The following is a 16721-nucleotide window of genomic DNA, read 5'->3' as shown; positions in this document are numbered from 1 at the left end:
CGCAGGAACCTTTCGTACCGTTGGCTTGGAGTCTAGACCTGAAACTCACTCCGGAGGGTATTTCAGCAGCCTACTGTGAGGGGATTGTGGTGGATCCCAAAAGAACAGATAAGGGCGAAGGAGAAGAAGTTATAGACAAGCTAGAGAAAGAGAAGAAAAGGGGAAACCTTGGTGAGGAGAGAGAAGTTTGGTCCTGAAGGAAGGAGACTTTCTCAAGGTGCTTTCCGAGACAGTGGGGAGACAGTCCCACAGCACTGAAGGGCCACTGGAAGTCTGGATCACAAGGGATTGGCCTGAGAGGTATCTGCTCAGTTGGTTGAGATGCTGTGTCAATGAGATGAGCATGGGTTCTGCCCCTGGGAACCAATTGACTCCTGTCTGTTCCCTAGTCACAGACCCTTGACCCTAACTCTGTCCCACCTCTCGCTCCCACATGGCAGCTCAGGTGACCACCACCCAGTGTCACCTCAGGATTTGTCCCCCTGGTGGAGCTAGAGCCCCATCTTTTCATTACCGGGAGGGATCTTGAATTCCAAGAACTAAGACTATTCGGAAGATATTAAATGGACTTGCAGAAATTCAGTGTCACACTTTTATTGTCATCTCTGCATGTCCAGTAACTATTTAAGTGATTAGCCCATTCCTCTGTCTAAATAAGTAGACATTGTTTGAGGTTTTTCCTACTTGGGATTGTTGCAGAAGGAATTTAGGCAAGAATCTAAGGAAAAACGCAATCTTGTATAGAGTTTACAAGCAGATCCAGTAATTGGCCTGACAGTGGCCCCTTTTCCTTTCCACAGGGGAAAGTCGAAGTAGAAGCTGGGAAAGAAGGTATGAAGTTTGAAGCAAGTGCTTTCTCCTACTATGGTGTCATGGCCCTCACGGCCTCTGCAGGTGAGTTCCTCTCTCAGACTTTGGGCGCAGGGCTCTGTTTCTGGGAGTAACCCCCTCATCTTTCTCTGTTTACCTGCCAGTTAACCTTAGTTATTTTGTTTAACTTTTAGTTGAAGTATAACATATATACAAAACATTCTACACAAATCAGAAGTACACACTTCTCCATGAATTTTCACAAACTGAACACACCTCCATTAACCAGCTCCCAGATCGGGGGACGCGACGTTACCAGCCTCCTAGCATCCGTACCTCTCACACTCCCTTTCAGCCACCCCCACCCCCAAGTCACCACTCTTCTGACTTCCTTTTTTGGAGCGTTGAGGAAGTGGAATCACACAGTGTGTATTCTGTTGAGTCTGGCTGCCTTCACAGAACGCTGTGCTTGCCGCATCCATCTGTATTGTGTGTGTGACTGTAATTCATCTCCTCTCATTGCTCTATAGGATTCCATTGTGTGAATATGCCACACACCATTCATCTGTTTCCTTGTTGATGGTATTTGGGTAGTTTCCTGTTTGGGGTTGTTAGGAGTGGTATGAACATCCTTGTATGTGTATTTTTGTGAATGTGTGTGGGCATTTTACTGGGCAGACACCTTGGGCTGAAGTTGCCGGGTCATCAGGTATGTGTATCTTCAGCTGTGGTAGCTACTGCCCAGCACTTTTCCAGAGTGGTTGTACCAGCTGCTTCTCCCACCTGTACTGTGTACGAGAGTTCCAATCGCACTACATTCCACACTTGGTCATGTTGAGTCTCCTAAATGGTAGATTTTCTAGAGGCTTAAATTTGCATATCCCCCAGGATGAATGAGTTTGTTACCATCTATTCATTGCCCGCAGCCAGATTTTTTTTATCTAGGGAGCTGGCCAGCTGAATCACCCAGCTCAGAGTGGGTCTGTCACAATGGAGCATTTGAACTAAGTTTTCTGAGCACAAGATTTCAAGATGCTACCAAACAGTGTCTGTCCTGGAAGGAACCCAGGTCCCTGAGGCGCTGTTTTCTCACTTCTGACAATGGAAGGCGAACAGCCCCTCTCTGCTTGCTTTACTGTGTGTATTTGCTTCCTTTCCAAAGCTGAAGCAAGCCAGGCAGGTATACAGAGGTGCTGGAGTGCCACCTTGTGGCCAAAACATCAAATTACAATCCCATGCTAGGAAATGTCTTTACAAATCCCAAGCATACAAATAGGCCATCCTCCCATAAATGCTGTCACTTCTGAAACTCAGTCTCAAAGGGAGAGGGGATACACCAAACAAGTCCATTTTGTGACATTAGTCTTCATCTACTGCCTCACACAACAGTCACCCAAGGATATCATAGTTAGAAAACCAGAGACGTGTCAAGAATGCTCCTATCTCCCTCAACATCCTCTGCCCCACATGCCTCTTCCCAGGGCCGTGGCACAGGACTTGTCAGTGCCCCATTGCCAACTGCTGACCATGCCCTGGCAGGAACGGGCTTGTCTACGTGACCTCACTGGGAGATTTCTGTATGAACTTGAGGGTGATCTTCCGTTCTCACTACTTAGTGAGAGAGACAGGACATTTATTAACCAGGCCGGAGAAGACCTGGGTTACAGCCTCAGCTCCATCGCATATGGCTTGTGACTTTGAGGAAGACCCTCGGTTTGCTCCTTCTTCAGAAGATACAATAAAAGGCCTTCGTGTGACGTTAGAATAGAGTGTGGTAATGCTTACTGGCATACAGGCCTCACCGCCTTTCACGCATCAAGGGAAAGGTTGGTGTCAGAGTGAGGTGTTGCAGTTGTGGCTGTTGTCTGGCAGCCAACCTCAGATGACCTTCAAGTTAGCAAAACCTGAATAGAAGGTGGCTTTAAAAAGAGAACTAGGAGAGTGGTACATTTTTATTGATTACGAATTATTGAACCTATATATTAGCCCAGTTCATGGCAAAATGCAGATTCGTGTAAAGACAGATCCCAGTCAGGAAAGGAACCACAGAGGAGTCCTACCACATGGCGAGCCTGTAGGGCTGCAAGGGGCTCACCTTGCTTGGAAATGCTGGGAGAGAAAGTGCCACTAACAGCGTCTCGTTTATGACAAGGCCCAGTGTATGTACGTGATTTGGAATTTTGTATATCCATCGAGATGCAATTAGTACATGAGCCTCGAGAATGTTTTAATTGATTAATGTTAGTTATATGGAGGAAACCTACCATAGTCAGTTCTCCACATCTGCCCAGAAAGTGTAACTCCAGAAGGTAGGACAGTGTTGGTGGGACTTTCCCTGTCTCAGTAAGCAGTGGGGATGAAACCTGTGGATGGCAGTCTTTATTTACTTACTGTATTTTGAAGTTTCAAAGCATTCCAAAGCAATTCAAAGTGTAGGGTTAAAATTTTAATGGGACCACTGTATTTTCACATAGAACATGCTCATAGGGTACATAGGAGGCTGATGTGAGAGGAGGTGGTGTGATTTGCAAAAACCATGTAAAATGAGTGGTATTTGCATAAAAATACAGTAATTAAAAATGAATTGAATAACTAACTGCTTGCCAGAGAGAGGGGTCTGTGCACGGAATGCTGTGCGGGCCGGCTGGCTCAAGTCACGCTCTTTCAGCAGTTGGCTGATTGAGCACTGTTTTGTATGGCTATCTGTGATTCAGGTCCTTCAGAATAATGGCTCATTTTAAGGAATAACCCTGTCCTGGTTCCCTAGTGCTGCTCTGACAGGAGTATACCACAAATGGGATGCCTTACCACACAGGAGTTTATTCTCTTACAGTTCGGGAGGCTAGAAGTCCAAGTTCCAAGTGCCAGGCTCTAGGGGCTGGGTGAAGGCCCCTCAGCCTTGGGCTTCAGCTCTGCCTCCTGTTCCTGGCCCACTGGAGCTGGAGGCTTTTCTTCACACAGACAGCTACTGGCTGCTGAGCCTGACAAACCCAAGGTTGACAAGTAAAAAGGCACAGTCCCAATGTTACCAAACCACACGGCAGGCCATTAATTCAAGTCCATGGTAAGTCCCAAGGTCGGCAGAGCATGGCAGGCTCCTGAACAACGACACGGCTACACGCAGGGTCCAAGGTGCCATAAACTAGAGACCATTCCCAAAGCTGCTGCTTATATATGGGAAGCAGATCACATCCCTAAAGCAGCTACTCAGCTGCTCCAATACATTCCACCATGGAGTTAATTACCAATCTCACCGTGGGGAGTAACTACATCCAGCTGCCCAGCCACTCAACCAGGCCCAGCCACGATGACACACAACCTTAACTACTACAAAACCCAATTCCATATTAATGGCTTAAGAGACTTGTAGGTTAGGGGAGAAATAGGAACGGGATTGCTCCTGGTCCCGGCTCCCTGTTCATCTTCCCGGGAAGCTGTGTGTGTGTCTCTCTCTTGTTTACACGACGTTGCACAGGCGCTTGCCTCCTAGAATTGGATGCTCCTTGGAAGAACAGGTGTCCACTTCTCTCTCCTGACGACGGATCTCCTTTCTTGCCTCTGATGCGGTCTCACCCTGTTTTTCTCCATTTTTCAGTTCCTTTGTCCCTGTCTCGTACCTTTGTTGTCAGCAGAACTGAATTGTTAGCAGCAGGTTCTCCAGGTAACTCTGCATGTTTCTTTTCATAATTCCCCAATCGTGTCGCCCTCGGCTACGTGAAAGCCTGCCGGCCAGGGCTGCTCCCTTTATCTGGACAAGACCATTTTCAGTTTGCCTTTGCGCTCTGAAACCCTAGGGCTCTGTGACTTAACAGTGATCTAACTGTCCAGGAAAGCATAAGCCCATAGCAGCTGCCAGAAGGGTTGGGGAGGCTGGAAGGGAATTGCGGAACATGGACTGTGATGAAGAGTGGAACGGGAGAGTAGCTCTGAAGTGGACTGTCAGGGTTCCCTGCCCATCCCACCCCCATTGCTAGCCTGGAAGTTTCAGGGCAGCAAAAAGGGCTGTTTTCGGTCCTGGCTCTGACCTCAGCAGAGTCACGGTGCTTGGGGTGTGCAGAGACACAGAGCTCATCCAGCCAAGAGCTGGAAGCACCATGAGTTTTCTTGATGCAAGAAAGGTACCCCATCCGCGCTCAGGGGCCCACGCCATCCCTCACTTGCTGGTCCTTTCTCCAACATCCACGGGAACGGGTGTGTTTGCTCTGTCAGCCAGGTGGCCCTGCATCACCATCTCCCTCTTTGTCTAGAAGTTAGTGCCCTGCACATTCCTAACCAGCTGCTGACTGTCGCCCCGCGGGAGGCTTGGGGCATGCCTACCTAATATGTCCAGCTGTTCAGAAAAAAGAAAACGGTTTAATCTTTCTTTAATTAAAATAGCTGGGCTTTCCTGTTTGGCAGTCCAGTGTTTCTGTATTTATCTTGTTCTGTACAGCTTACGTTTGTAAATCTGACTGACATTGTGTTTCACAATCCAGTTTCAGCAAAACTCTCAACTGCTGACAGGTGAAGGAGGCCTTACTTGTCTTAGAGAGAAATGAATGTTTGCTCAGATGCATGTGTGGGCAAGATGTTCATAGAGCTGTTTGAATCAAACCAGCTGGCAGAATAAAGCAATAAAGCCCTGGTGATGCAGTGGTTAAGTGCCCAGCTGCACACCAAAAAGGTTAATGGTTCAAACCCACCTAGTGGCTCCACAGGAGACCGACCTGACAATCTGCTTCCAGGATTACAGCCTGTGAATGCTTACGGGACAGTTCTCCGTCCTGCAGGGTCACTGTGAGATGGAATCGACTCACGGCACACAAACAGCAACATACATACATTTATGTATAAATAAGTATATGTGCACGAATACACATATGTACACATACATATCTGTAAATAAGACAAAAGCAGGCTCACTGCCATTGAGTTGGACCTGACTCATAGCGACCCCTCCTTGGGTTTCCGAGGCAGCATCATTACGGAAGTAGATTGCCCCATCTTCCTTCCGAGGAGTGGCTGGTGGGTTTGAACCACCAGCCTTCTGGGTAGCAGTCAGATGCCTTAGGCACTATGCTACCAGAGCTCCCTGTGTCTGTACACATACGTTTGTATGTATGTGTGTTTGTATCTCATTGTTCCCACCCTATTTGCTTTCATCTGCTTCCCATTTAAAATGGAACAGAGTGGAAGGAGAGTGCCTTTCAGGTGAAGCGCACAGAAATGCTATTTGTATTTTACCTTTTCTGTAGAACGTAGAAGGGGTGCTAGTGGCACTGGGCCTAAGGCATTTGACTGTAACCAGAAGGTTGGTGGTTCAGATCCACCAGCCACTCCATGGAAAGAAGGCAGGGCAATCTACTTCTCTAAAGACGTACCACCTCGGAAACCCGGTGGAGGACGCAGTGAGTCGGAATGGACTCAATGGCAGTGGGTTTGGTTTGGTTTGGGTTTGTAGAACAGAGCGATTTCTCAGCTCTGCCCAGGTCCGTCTGGTCCAGGAAGAGAAATTTCTATTTTGTGGGGCCAGGACGTCAGGGGTCCTGGAACTGCACTAACATGATGCCTACTGAAGGAGGCTGAATTAAACCAGTGATTTCCGGCCTGTTCCAAAAGGTGCCTTGTGCTTCCAAGGGAGGAAGCTGGGGCTGTTTCTGTATTGTATCTTTCCAGATTACTAGCAAAAATAAAGGCTACCTAGATGGGATGGATAAGATAAGCCAAGAAAAAGCAGAAAGAAAAAAATTCTGGAAGGACAGAGGAGGTATCGAAATTGCAAGCTTTTTCACAGTTATTGCCATTAAAACTTTGGTACCTAATCTTGGCCACAGAACATGCTGTGCTGTTGGGGGAGACCTCAGTTGTCATTCCTCCCAGTGTGGATCCCACACCTCTGGGGCTGCCCAGACCCGGCCTGGCAGTTAGTGTGACGTTGGGGACACAGACCGTGTTCTTTCCAAACTTCAAAGCATGTCTGACCCCCAGGGGTTTCAGGTAAAACTTGTGGGCCTGTAGGATTCTCGTTTTCATTATTACTGTTATGGAATCTGAGTCATGAACCAAAGTCCAGAGCTGTGTCAGAGAAAGGCCAAGCCAGCCGCAGAGTGTCCTGAAGAGTGGGGTCGGCGTCTCCGGGCCGTGGCTGTGATGCCAGGCAGATGGGCTCCTGGCAGAGGAAGACCAAAGAGATTGCCCCTGATCTTCACAGGAGGGAGTACCAGGAGAATCAAGGCTGCTGTAGGCCCCAGATACCTACCTGCAACCCACAGGGTCTCATCAATAAGCAGAGTGCCCTTTACATGTTTTAATAGCCTTTTATAAATTGTAATATGTGGAAGTAAATACCACTTCAAAGGTATCTGTGAAAATGGTGACAGAGTTTGTGGCTGCAGCCCAGGGGCACGGTGGGGTCCTTTGTTTCAAAGAACAGGTCCATCTGTCACCCGGGGTGAAGTTATTACAGTGTGTAAAGCCTTAGTCATGAGGATCGACTCGTGGTGGAGAGGTTTGGGGTGAAGTCAAAAGGAAAGAATAAGTAATATGAACAAGCCTGTGTAGCAAGGACTTATGAGACGTCAGAGGCTCGCAAGCGCTTCGTACATTAGCTCAGTTTTAATCCTCAGCAAACCTTAGAGGGAGGTACCATTACTGTCTTCATTTTACAGATTAAGAAACTAGCATAGTTGGGTAATCTGTTCAAAATTTCATTCCGCTAAATATAAGACATTGGCTAAACTATTAGTTTCCTTGTTCTCTCCGAAGTGGCAGCAACAGAGGGAACGGCTGCTCTGAATTTAATTTTCAGGGGCGATGGAAAACTGGTTCATGACGTGACAGCTGTAGGGAGAATTGTGGCATGCAAATTTTAGGAGATTCCTGGACGGTCTCTCATGTTTCACTCTGGATGTTAATATTTTAAGAGGGACACTTACCACACAGAGTCTAAGAGGATGACAGAAAGGGGGAGGGCTTGGTAAAACATGAGGGAAGAGCAGCTGAAGTATTTAGCTTAGGCCAGAAGAGGCTTAGAATAACCATCTTCACATTTTTAAAGGTTATTTCAAATAGCAGAGGCATGCCGGTTTCTTGGAAGAGCTCCACAGAGTGCAGCTAGATGGTCGTTGAGAGGGAGGCAGGTTTGGACTGGACACGACAGACTTGCCAGTAGGTGAAGGGTAGGCCCGGCCGAAGGCCAGCTCCTCTGTGGAAGTATCTGTCAGGAACCCAGTGTGAAGAGGATCTCTATCTCCCCATCAGATAGAGAACTGGGCCCCTCCAGTCCCCGGACAGTATGCAGTTCGTCAGTTAGTATCTGTGCAGTAGATAAGGGTAGGAAATTAAAACATGGAAGAAACCTTGGCAAGGGCTTTTATTTTTAATGAACTTCTCTTTAAGAGCAATATTAGAGACACCTGAAATTCCTTCACTTTGTTTGGATGGAAGAGTAGTACTATCAAAACCTCCTTGAAGAATCTCACAGCACTCAGGTAACTTGGTCAGACTTCTTAGGGATTTGGTGTCTTGGAGTGTCCCTGAAATCCTGAGACATCTTCAGCTGCCTGCCTGGGGGATTTTGTTGGGGTCAAAACAAGGATAATAGGTTTGGCTGGGGGGTGTAGCGAGAGTAGACAGAGACACGTTTAGCCCTTAAAAACAGGTACCGACAGGAACGTTGCAAGAGTCCGTTGCTTTGCTTCCAGCAAAACAATGAGGCGCTGCGTCCTCTTGGCCCCTGGTTGGTGTGGAGGAGCTTCTGTGTCTTGGACCTGATCTCCATCATACTCTGTACACTTCCTGGCTCTCAGTGATGTTTCTGACTTAGCTACGCAGCTGCAGGCACCGTGCTTTAGAGATGGCGGGGAGTTTTGTATCTACTCACACAAATAGGACCAAACGGCTGAAGTAAAAGTAGTCTTTCCTGGGAGGGGAAAGCATTGCGCTGCAGAAAACCCTGTGTTGGGAGCTGTACGGCTGCAGCATCCAGGCTAAGTTAACCAGGCGTATGCATTAATTTTTTCATTTGGGAAATAAAGAGCTGACTTGGTTGGCTGTGTCTGCCTCACTTAAAAAGTTGTGCGGGGGGGGGGGTTTATGTCCTTTTCCAGGTGAAAATAAGTCACCCCCTCGCCCGTGTGGCTTGAATCACTCAGACTCTCTCAGTCGAAGCGACCGGATTGACGCTGTCGCACCAGCGTTGGGGAGCAGTAACAACCAGCTCAACTCGTCGTTCCTTCAAGTCTACATCCCTGACTACTCAGTGCGAGCTCTTTCCGACCTTCAGTTTGTTAAGGTAAGAGATGAAAGAGTGGACCTGGCAATTAGATGCCAACTTCCATAGCTTCTGCCAAGCCTGCCTTTGTCATTTTGGGGGTACCTTGCCTTCAGTTCACATCCACAAGCCTTGCCTCCAACTACTGTGCCCAAGACTCAGGTTGGGAAGAAACGTGTATCCCACTGGCTCTGTCAGATGAAATCTCAAATCAAGTGTGGCCTTTTCAGGAAATGAGGGTGGAAGATGGAGAGGAAAAAAGTACACGTTTGTCGAAGAGTTTGCATGAGTTCACTCCCCTAGTGACTTTCCTCGTTGGCCCTGAAAGGGCTGAGGCTCGGAGACTCAGAAGAGTCACTGATGTCGGCCCAACCTCCTGAGATGGGATGGGAAGAACCCTCTTCCTATCTTCTGTCCTAGAGACAAGGGTTCTTAGTCTGAAATAGAGATGTTTTTGGAGAACGAGGCTGCTTTAGCTGATGAAAGCCTGTCTGTTTGCCAGTCGGAGACAAACTGTGGGAGTTGGGCTTCTATCAGTGAAAACTGCCTTGTTCACCTGAGTCCATTTGGACGTTAAAAGGTGCCTCAGTTTGTACTCAAGGACGATACCCTGTTCCAGGGGACGTAATGTGTGACGCGGTGTAGAAACAAGAGACCCTAAAAATAAGCATTGTCTTCGTTTGTTTTCTGTGCCATCTTCTGGTCCCAGATCTCAAGACAGCAATACCAAAATGCCTTGATGGCATCCCGGATGGACAAAACGCCTCAGTCTTCAGACAGTGAAAACACTAAAATTGAATTGACTCTTACGGAGCTGCACGACGGGTTGCCAGATGAGACGGCCAACCTGCTCAATGAACAGAACTGTGTAACGCACAATAAAGCTAACCACAGCCTGCACGGCGAGGGCGCCATCTAGTGGTACCCACCGTCCCCGCCCGCCGCCCCTCCCCAGGCCCTGGGCCCAGGCTCGGCCTCCGGCCTTCTGTCTGACCGTGACTCCCATTAGTGAAGCTTGTACGCCCGCCCGTGCTGCCTCCTGCAACATTCCAAGACCAAAGACTGCCCCCTTCCCAGCAGCAGCCGCGGAGGACGGTGAGGGCAGGAGCGGAAAATAGAGAAGTGAGACCGATGGCTAGGGCATGGCGTTCAGATCGCGGAGATGAACTTCCACCACCCGAATAGAATCGTGTTTATTTTTTCAGCCGTATCTTCTATCATTATTCAGTCTCCCCCCTCCCGGATATGCATGACGTTGAAAATTGTTGCAGTTTATTTTTTCAAGAGATCATGGTTTTTAAAATTCTGCAGAGTTTTAAGTCATTCTGTCTGAACTCTGCTGTGATTCCACGGTGTGACCCTAGCAGGATGGACTTGCCCCTTCCTTGGCCTTCCGCTGTGCCCCAGTGGGTGTCCCTGTCGAACTTGAAGGATGAACTAGGAAGACTGCCCTAGCACTAACACGGAAGCTGCCACACCTGCCGTCCTGGGCGCAGCCTGCACAGGGCTGCAGTCACCTCCAAGCTCGGTGTTGTTTGCAGAATTTAATGTTAGTTGTGCCCTTGTCCCTCGGGAAGCCTTGACGTTCGCTTGGAAATGTGATTTTTGCTCCCATTCTAAGGAATTTTTATCACCAAAACGCATTTCGATCGATGAATTTTAAACTCACGGTTTGTCACTGGCGAGAGGCGAGCTGTCTCCGTCCTGGCATCCCTCCACCTGGGACTTCCGGCTCAGCCGCCCTCCTCCCCGACCTGTGCCCAGGCTTCCAGGGCACCGCCCACCTCCCAAGGCGTTGCTCTTGTTGACCCAAGATGCTGCTACCGAGATGCCAAATGGAAACCTCCCACAGGGCTTTTCGTGAAGGTGTGACGTGGAGTCAGAGCTCCTCCCTCTCCCCCGGACACCAGGTATCAGACCAGGAGTCGGACTGTGCCCGCATTCTCTACTCCAGGCCGACCAGACATGCCCAGACCCGTGTTTTCAAAGGAGGGAACCTCGGGGTCGCGAGCTCCTGCCCCTCCTTCCAGGGAGCCAGTAGTCCCTCTTCCCTCTCTCCCTTCCTGTGGGGCTCCGTGGTGGCCGTGTCCCCTGCCCGAGGGCCTCTGTGCCTCCTGCCTCAGACGCGGCCAACGCCAGAGAGGCCGCCTGTACAGCCAGGGCCACTGTGGCCCCAAACAGGGATTCAGAAACCAAATGTGTGTTGTGGCCATTTTATGTGTGTCTCTCTGTCTCATTTTGATACCAAATTCATCACGTCAGGAGGTGTCTCTTCAGTGACTGAATTCTTCCCTGAACTGTCCGTTTCTAAGTGTTAGCCCAAGGGATGTGTGCATTTGGTTGGCACTGTCTGCGCACTGACGTGCGTTCGTGTTCATGAATCAGTTTTCATACAGAACATCAGTACCCGCTGCGTCCAGCCACGAGCTGCGCAGCCAGCATCCCGACTCGGTCCTCCTGAGTGACGTGCTGGGCTGCACGGCAGTCCTCTTCTCCCTCCTCAGCGTGGACGTCTGTCCACCAGGTTGGTGGATTGGGCCTGGGCTGTGCGTGGGGCAGGGAGGTGTGGTTGGACGGACAGCAGACCGTGGGACTGGCCTCCTGGTGAGCAGTGTGGCGACTCGTGTGTCATAAGCATACCCTGCTCAGTACTCCCTCTGGGATGTCGTTCCTCGAGTGTCTTCCTCTGAAGGTGCCATGTGCCATGTCATGTCACTTGATAGTAGAGCATGGGCAGAGTCCCCGAGGGGGCTGAGTGGCCTGCTGCTGGCATGCAACCTGCCACCGTGCAGTTTGATGTCAGTGGGACCCTGCCCCACGAGCCTCTTTTGTGAAAAGGTCTCACTTTCTCCAGTGCACCTGGCTGAGCACGGCTCTGGTGGTGCAGGCGCTGGGAGGGAGTGCCCGCAGGCGCGTGCAGAAGAGAGCTTTCCCCGGAACAAACCTGGGCTGTGCCTGGGCAGGGGACTTGTCCCCCGACAACCACACGCCCTCCCCGGCCAGGCAGTGCCTGCCTCCCCCAGGATCTGGGTGGAACCGGGCCTCACCGCTTCTTCAGGCCTGTTTCTGCTGCTCCACATGTGGCCCGTCTAGGAGCTGCCTGGCAACGGCGGAGCCTGTGGAGTCAGGTTAATGGGTTGATGATCTCTTTCAGAGTCCTGCCCACTCGCTCCAAGTCCTAAAGAACTGGGAGGGCCTAGGAGTGGAGGGAGGGTGCCAGCTGCCGCCGCCTCGATTTGGGGGAGACTGATAACTTGTTAATGACATCTTCCCCACTCAGTGTGGAGGCTGCTTGGAAAGAGCTTTATCAAGGCAGTGATGGGGAGGCTGTGCCGAGGATGGATTTTAGCCTCCTGCATTTTTACTCGCTTTCTGTAAGCTGCTCTATGCCTCTGCTTAGTCACACTCTTCTGTCGCAACAGGGAATCCAAAACAATTTGGTCTCTGGAGCAACAAAGGCTTGCGTTTGGCTGTGGTTCCGATTTGAGGCGAGCTTGAGACTCCTCAAACAACTTGTGTCAGAGAGACCAGGTTCCTCTTTGCAGCCTTCCATCCCCTCTGCACACTGACTTCTCTTGAAGGAGAATCGCTGGGCCATTGCTTCTCTGGGGCAGCGACTTGGGCTTCTGGGGCTCCATGCAGCTCATGTCTGCAAAGGCGGGAGTCGGGCCGAGAAAGGCCGTGGGGTGGTTGACAGCTCGGTGGACGCTGCCCTTCTCGTAGGGCCGCTGCCCTTCTCGTAGGGCCGCTGTCTTTTTAAGCACGAAGGGAGTGGCTGGCCCCAGAGCCCTGGGCCCCGGTAGAGCCCTTGCTGCCCTCTACAGTGGCCCCGTGGTCAGGCGAGGGCCTCTCGGCTCCACCGGGAGCTGGGTTCCTAGTCTCCAGAGGTGCCCAGCACACCGCCTCCCCTGTACACAAGGGGGCTTTGTCCGTTTTCCCTCTGTTCCAGATTCATCAGGCAAGTCCAAACTCATGTATGCCAACTGTGGGGAACGCAGAACCTTAGGATTGGTACGTGAATATTGGGGTGCTAATCAGGTGCTTTCAACCTTGGGGCTCCCCTGGTTTGGACTGGAAAGGAGGGCATGTCTGCCCATGCTCTTCTTGCTGCCCTTCCTGCAGAGCGTGCCACGGTGGGCAGGCCTGCTTGGCTTCCCCACGTGGGAGGCCATAGGGCTTCTCGCCATTTCCTAATGTTCTTTCAAGGAACTTTTGTGTAAATGGCGAGCACAGAGTTTCACACTCGTAGGGAACATTGCCTGTGAATGACTTCCTGTGCTGTTAGGTGCAGTCCCATACAACTACACGGCCAGCTTCCCGAGGCTCAGAAGACAGCGGCAGGTGCAAGCACGATGGCATTTCCCTAGGAAATGAGGCCACAGGAATTTGAGCTAAGCAGGGACCATGAACTTGCACCTTCTCATCCCTCCTCAGGTGGAGGAGCACACAGGTAGGCAGGCCCCTGGCCGGCTGAACCTGTGTCCTGACTGGTAACAGCAAAAACACAACCTTCTGAAGACCAGCTAGGGATGTGTGGCTGTCTTCACCTTTCCTAGCCCCAGGAGGAGAGACCTCTTGGGGGACCAAGATAACTGCAGTGATTCCCGGGGGGTGATTCCAGGCAAGGGACTCCCCTGGGCCAGCACAGTAAGGTGCTCACCTTGCTTCCTGGAGCCCCAGGCAAGAGAAGGGCAGCGGACTGGGGTTTGAGCACTGTGTTGCGTGACCCAAGCCATGTGATGATGGTGGCGTGGGTAGCAGGAACAACTCCTCTCTCAGCTGTGGTCCAGGACACAGGCTTTTCTTGCAGGGAGTTGAGCAGCTGGGGTATGTGAGGCTGATGAGGCTCCAAGGCTCCCTTCTTGCTAAGGAAACAGGCTCTCATCCTGGCCAGGGTTTGGTCCCACTCTGGGCTCTGGGTTAGTGGTGCTTCTCTCTCCAGCAAGGGTATCTGGGGGAGCTGCAGGCTAACCCAGGACTAGGGTTTAGAGAGTTAATCAGAAATTTTCCGATGGAACTTACCATTGTGCAACCTACTCAGTGGAATTTTATACCTCAGGGCCCTTTACAAGTCTTTACCTTTTTGTTTCTTTTGTGTTCAAGTGAGCTGATAGAGCTGAGTTCAGAGAATTCTGGGTTGAGGTTCATCTTCCTCTTTGAGGGGCGGGGGGCACACCTCTGCCAAGCTTGCTGACCTGAGGGGCTTTCATCTTTCCGTTACTGATCCTCAGGGCTCTGATGAGTGGACCTTCCTCTTGCACATGCAGGCTTTGTACCCGCAATGAATGCTGGCTGGCTGGCTTTCCTTCTGCCTCCTTACTCATATTCCACAGTCAGACCTAAGGACCAGGGGGGAGGAGATGGCAGTTCACAGCAACTGCACAGCCTGGTACAGCTTTGCTCCCCCCATCCTGGGCTGGGGACCCTTTTTATTTTTAAGACCTCTGTGACTGGCTCCACTCAAGTAAGCTTTCTCTTTTATGCCAGAGCCACTGACGTCATCTCACTAGGACTGGCCTAAATGTCTTTTGATGAGAAATACCAGGTTGTACTTGAACCAGCATGAACAAAGTTTCTAGTGGCAAGACAGAAAAGCTCTAGGGTTTGTACACAGAGGTCTGTACGCACACATGTACCATACCAGATGTGGGACAGCCCCACATACACCATAATGAACACCTGAGTGAATAGTGTTCTAGCACCACTGGGACCATGAACAAATTGGAAGAATAACTAGGAGTATTGTCTCACCTCGCTTGGAAGATCCCCTCTGGCATTTCCCCACATCTGATCGACAAGGATGCAATTAGGAAGTGATTCGGGGACCAGTTCCTCCCCAGATTCACCCCAGATGGAACTATCAAGGTGCTGGTGGGCATGGGTGCCTGCCCTGTTCGTTGGTGGCTCAGGCCTCTTGAGTATGAACAGCTGGTGTTTCAGGCTCCCAGGACAGCGGTCAGTAGGGGCAAGTAAGGACCGACGGACTTGGATTCCCCAAACTAGCTTTTGATTCATTATCTCCATGTCTGAAGTCTACTGTGAAGGTGGAGTGCACCAGTCTGTTGACTTTTCTTATCTGGAGTCCTTTAACTCCACAAATGTATATGCTTTATTTTATATTATTTATTATGTATATATATGCCTCTACTGTTAGTACACCGTCTGTGACTGGGACGAAAATCATTTTCTAGTCTCTCATCCATGGAACCTAGGGTTCTGTGTTGTCCCCTAAGTTGGGTGAGAGGGCAGTGTTTTTGTTTTGTTTTTGCAGGTTGCTGCTCTTATGGTGGTCCTAGCATTCCAGCCCCTTTTACTGGGTCCACCTCTATTCCTGATGACTTTGAGATGAGGATGGAGGCAGGTCTCCTACCTTGTGGCACGACCTCCATGGAATGCTTGAGGTACTTTCTTGGTGACTGTTGTGGTACAGTATGACTGAGACCAGAGCCTCTTTCCTCACTCACCTCCCATGCCAGGGCAGTTGCCTAACCCAACAGTGATGGCCTCTACTTCCTACCTTGGATTTCAGAATCCATCTCTCTGGACCATGGAAACTGCCTGCCCATGTGGCCCCTTGATATGCCTTTTCTTGGTTTTGAGGCCCAGTGCCAACATTGCCTTGGCCTGCTAGAGAATTCTGCCGTGACCAATGTCTTCCTCCCCAGCCTTTACTCCTTGTTTCACAGTGTCCACTTCATGTTTTTGGTGGTGAAGTTTCCCGAACAGTATTCAGAGCTGCGTACATAGACCTAAACAAGCACAAATGGCACGTGTAGGTTCCAAGAGCTGACTGTCATAATGAATGCATTTTATCATTCAAATGTTGTAGATCTACCACCTCTCCTATTTATTTTGTACCAATTTATTTGTAAATTTTGTGATTGTTTTGAAAGGTTTTTATTTGTTACTCTATTTAGATAAATTATTTCTGTTCACTCTTCTAGCAGATGTGTGTTCCCTCTTTCCCCTTTCATCTGTGCAACATCAACCAAGCCCCACCTGGTTCCTTCCCGGCCCCCTGCCCATTTGTGGCTCCACTGTGGGAAAGCTGACAGCACAACAGGCGTTTCCTGTGGACATTCACTCCTAAGGCTTGTGTTAAAAAGTGGGTCCCAGTTCTGTGCCTCAGACTTACAGCTTGGGGCAGCCAAACCGGGTGCTGGTAGTGGTGGTTGCCTTTGCAAGGACTGTCTGTAGTCTGTCCCTGATCGGTTCATCTCTAGACCTCACACACTGAGGGTGGCCACTCAACTTGCTCAGTCACACATAACAGTTAAGCTGGGCAAACGGCTGCTCCTTCCACCTCTCAGCACACACACAGGGTAAGCAAGACCAGAAGCCTCTCCATGGGCTCTGAAGATGAGACTAGCTTTGTAGGTCTTCCTGTGCAACGCTGATCCTAGGACAAAGCTCAGAGCAAGCATGACAGTTCACCCAGAAGTTAAAAACTCCCAGCATGGCCGTGGTGAGGCACGTTCGGATTATCTCGGGGAGTCACCCCAGTAAGCCAGTGTGTAGCCCCATCCTCTCCTCTTCCATCACCACTTATTTTCTGGTCATGGGCTTACCCTCTTCGGTCACGTGACCAGATCCTTACCATCTTCTAGTTGAGCTTCCAGCCCGACTGAATCTTTTTGGGATTCTTCCTTCCTGTTTAGTC

At 50.2% G+C, this 16721-nt stretch overlaps 1 protein-coding gene across 1 annotated transcript in view; it reads left to right on the top strand.

Moving 5' to 3' along the window:
• CNNM2 (cyclin and CBS domain divalent metal cation transport mediator 2) overlaps window positions 1-9980 on the top strand; it is a 173958-nt gene extending 163978 nt beyond the window's left edge. Inside the window, exons 6-9 of the mRNA XM_007939886.2 lie at window positions 801-894; window positions 4406-4471; window positions 8898-9082; window positions 9771-9980. Of these exons, the coding sequence (XP_007938077.2) occupies window positions 801-894; window positions 4406-4471; window positions 8898-9082; window positions 9771-9980 (555 nt within the window). The remainder of the gene's footprint in view (window positions 1-800; window positions 895-4405; window positions 4472-8897; window positions 9083-9770) is intronic.
• The last annotated feature ends 6741 nt before the right edge of the window (window positions 9981-16721 follow it).

This window comes from Orycteropus afer, unplaced genomic scaffold (genome assembly GCF_000298275.1).
Source record: "Orycteropus afer afer isolate SDZICR_OR568_19922 unplaced genomic scaffold, OryAfe1.0 scaffold00064, whole genome shotgun sequence".
In the NCBI taxonomy this organism is placed as follows: Eukaryota; Metazoa; Chordata; class Mammalia; order Tubulidentata; family Orycteropodidae; genus Orycteropus; species Orycteropus afer.
This window is presented reverse-complemented; position numbering and strand designations above follow the sequence as displayed.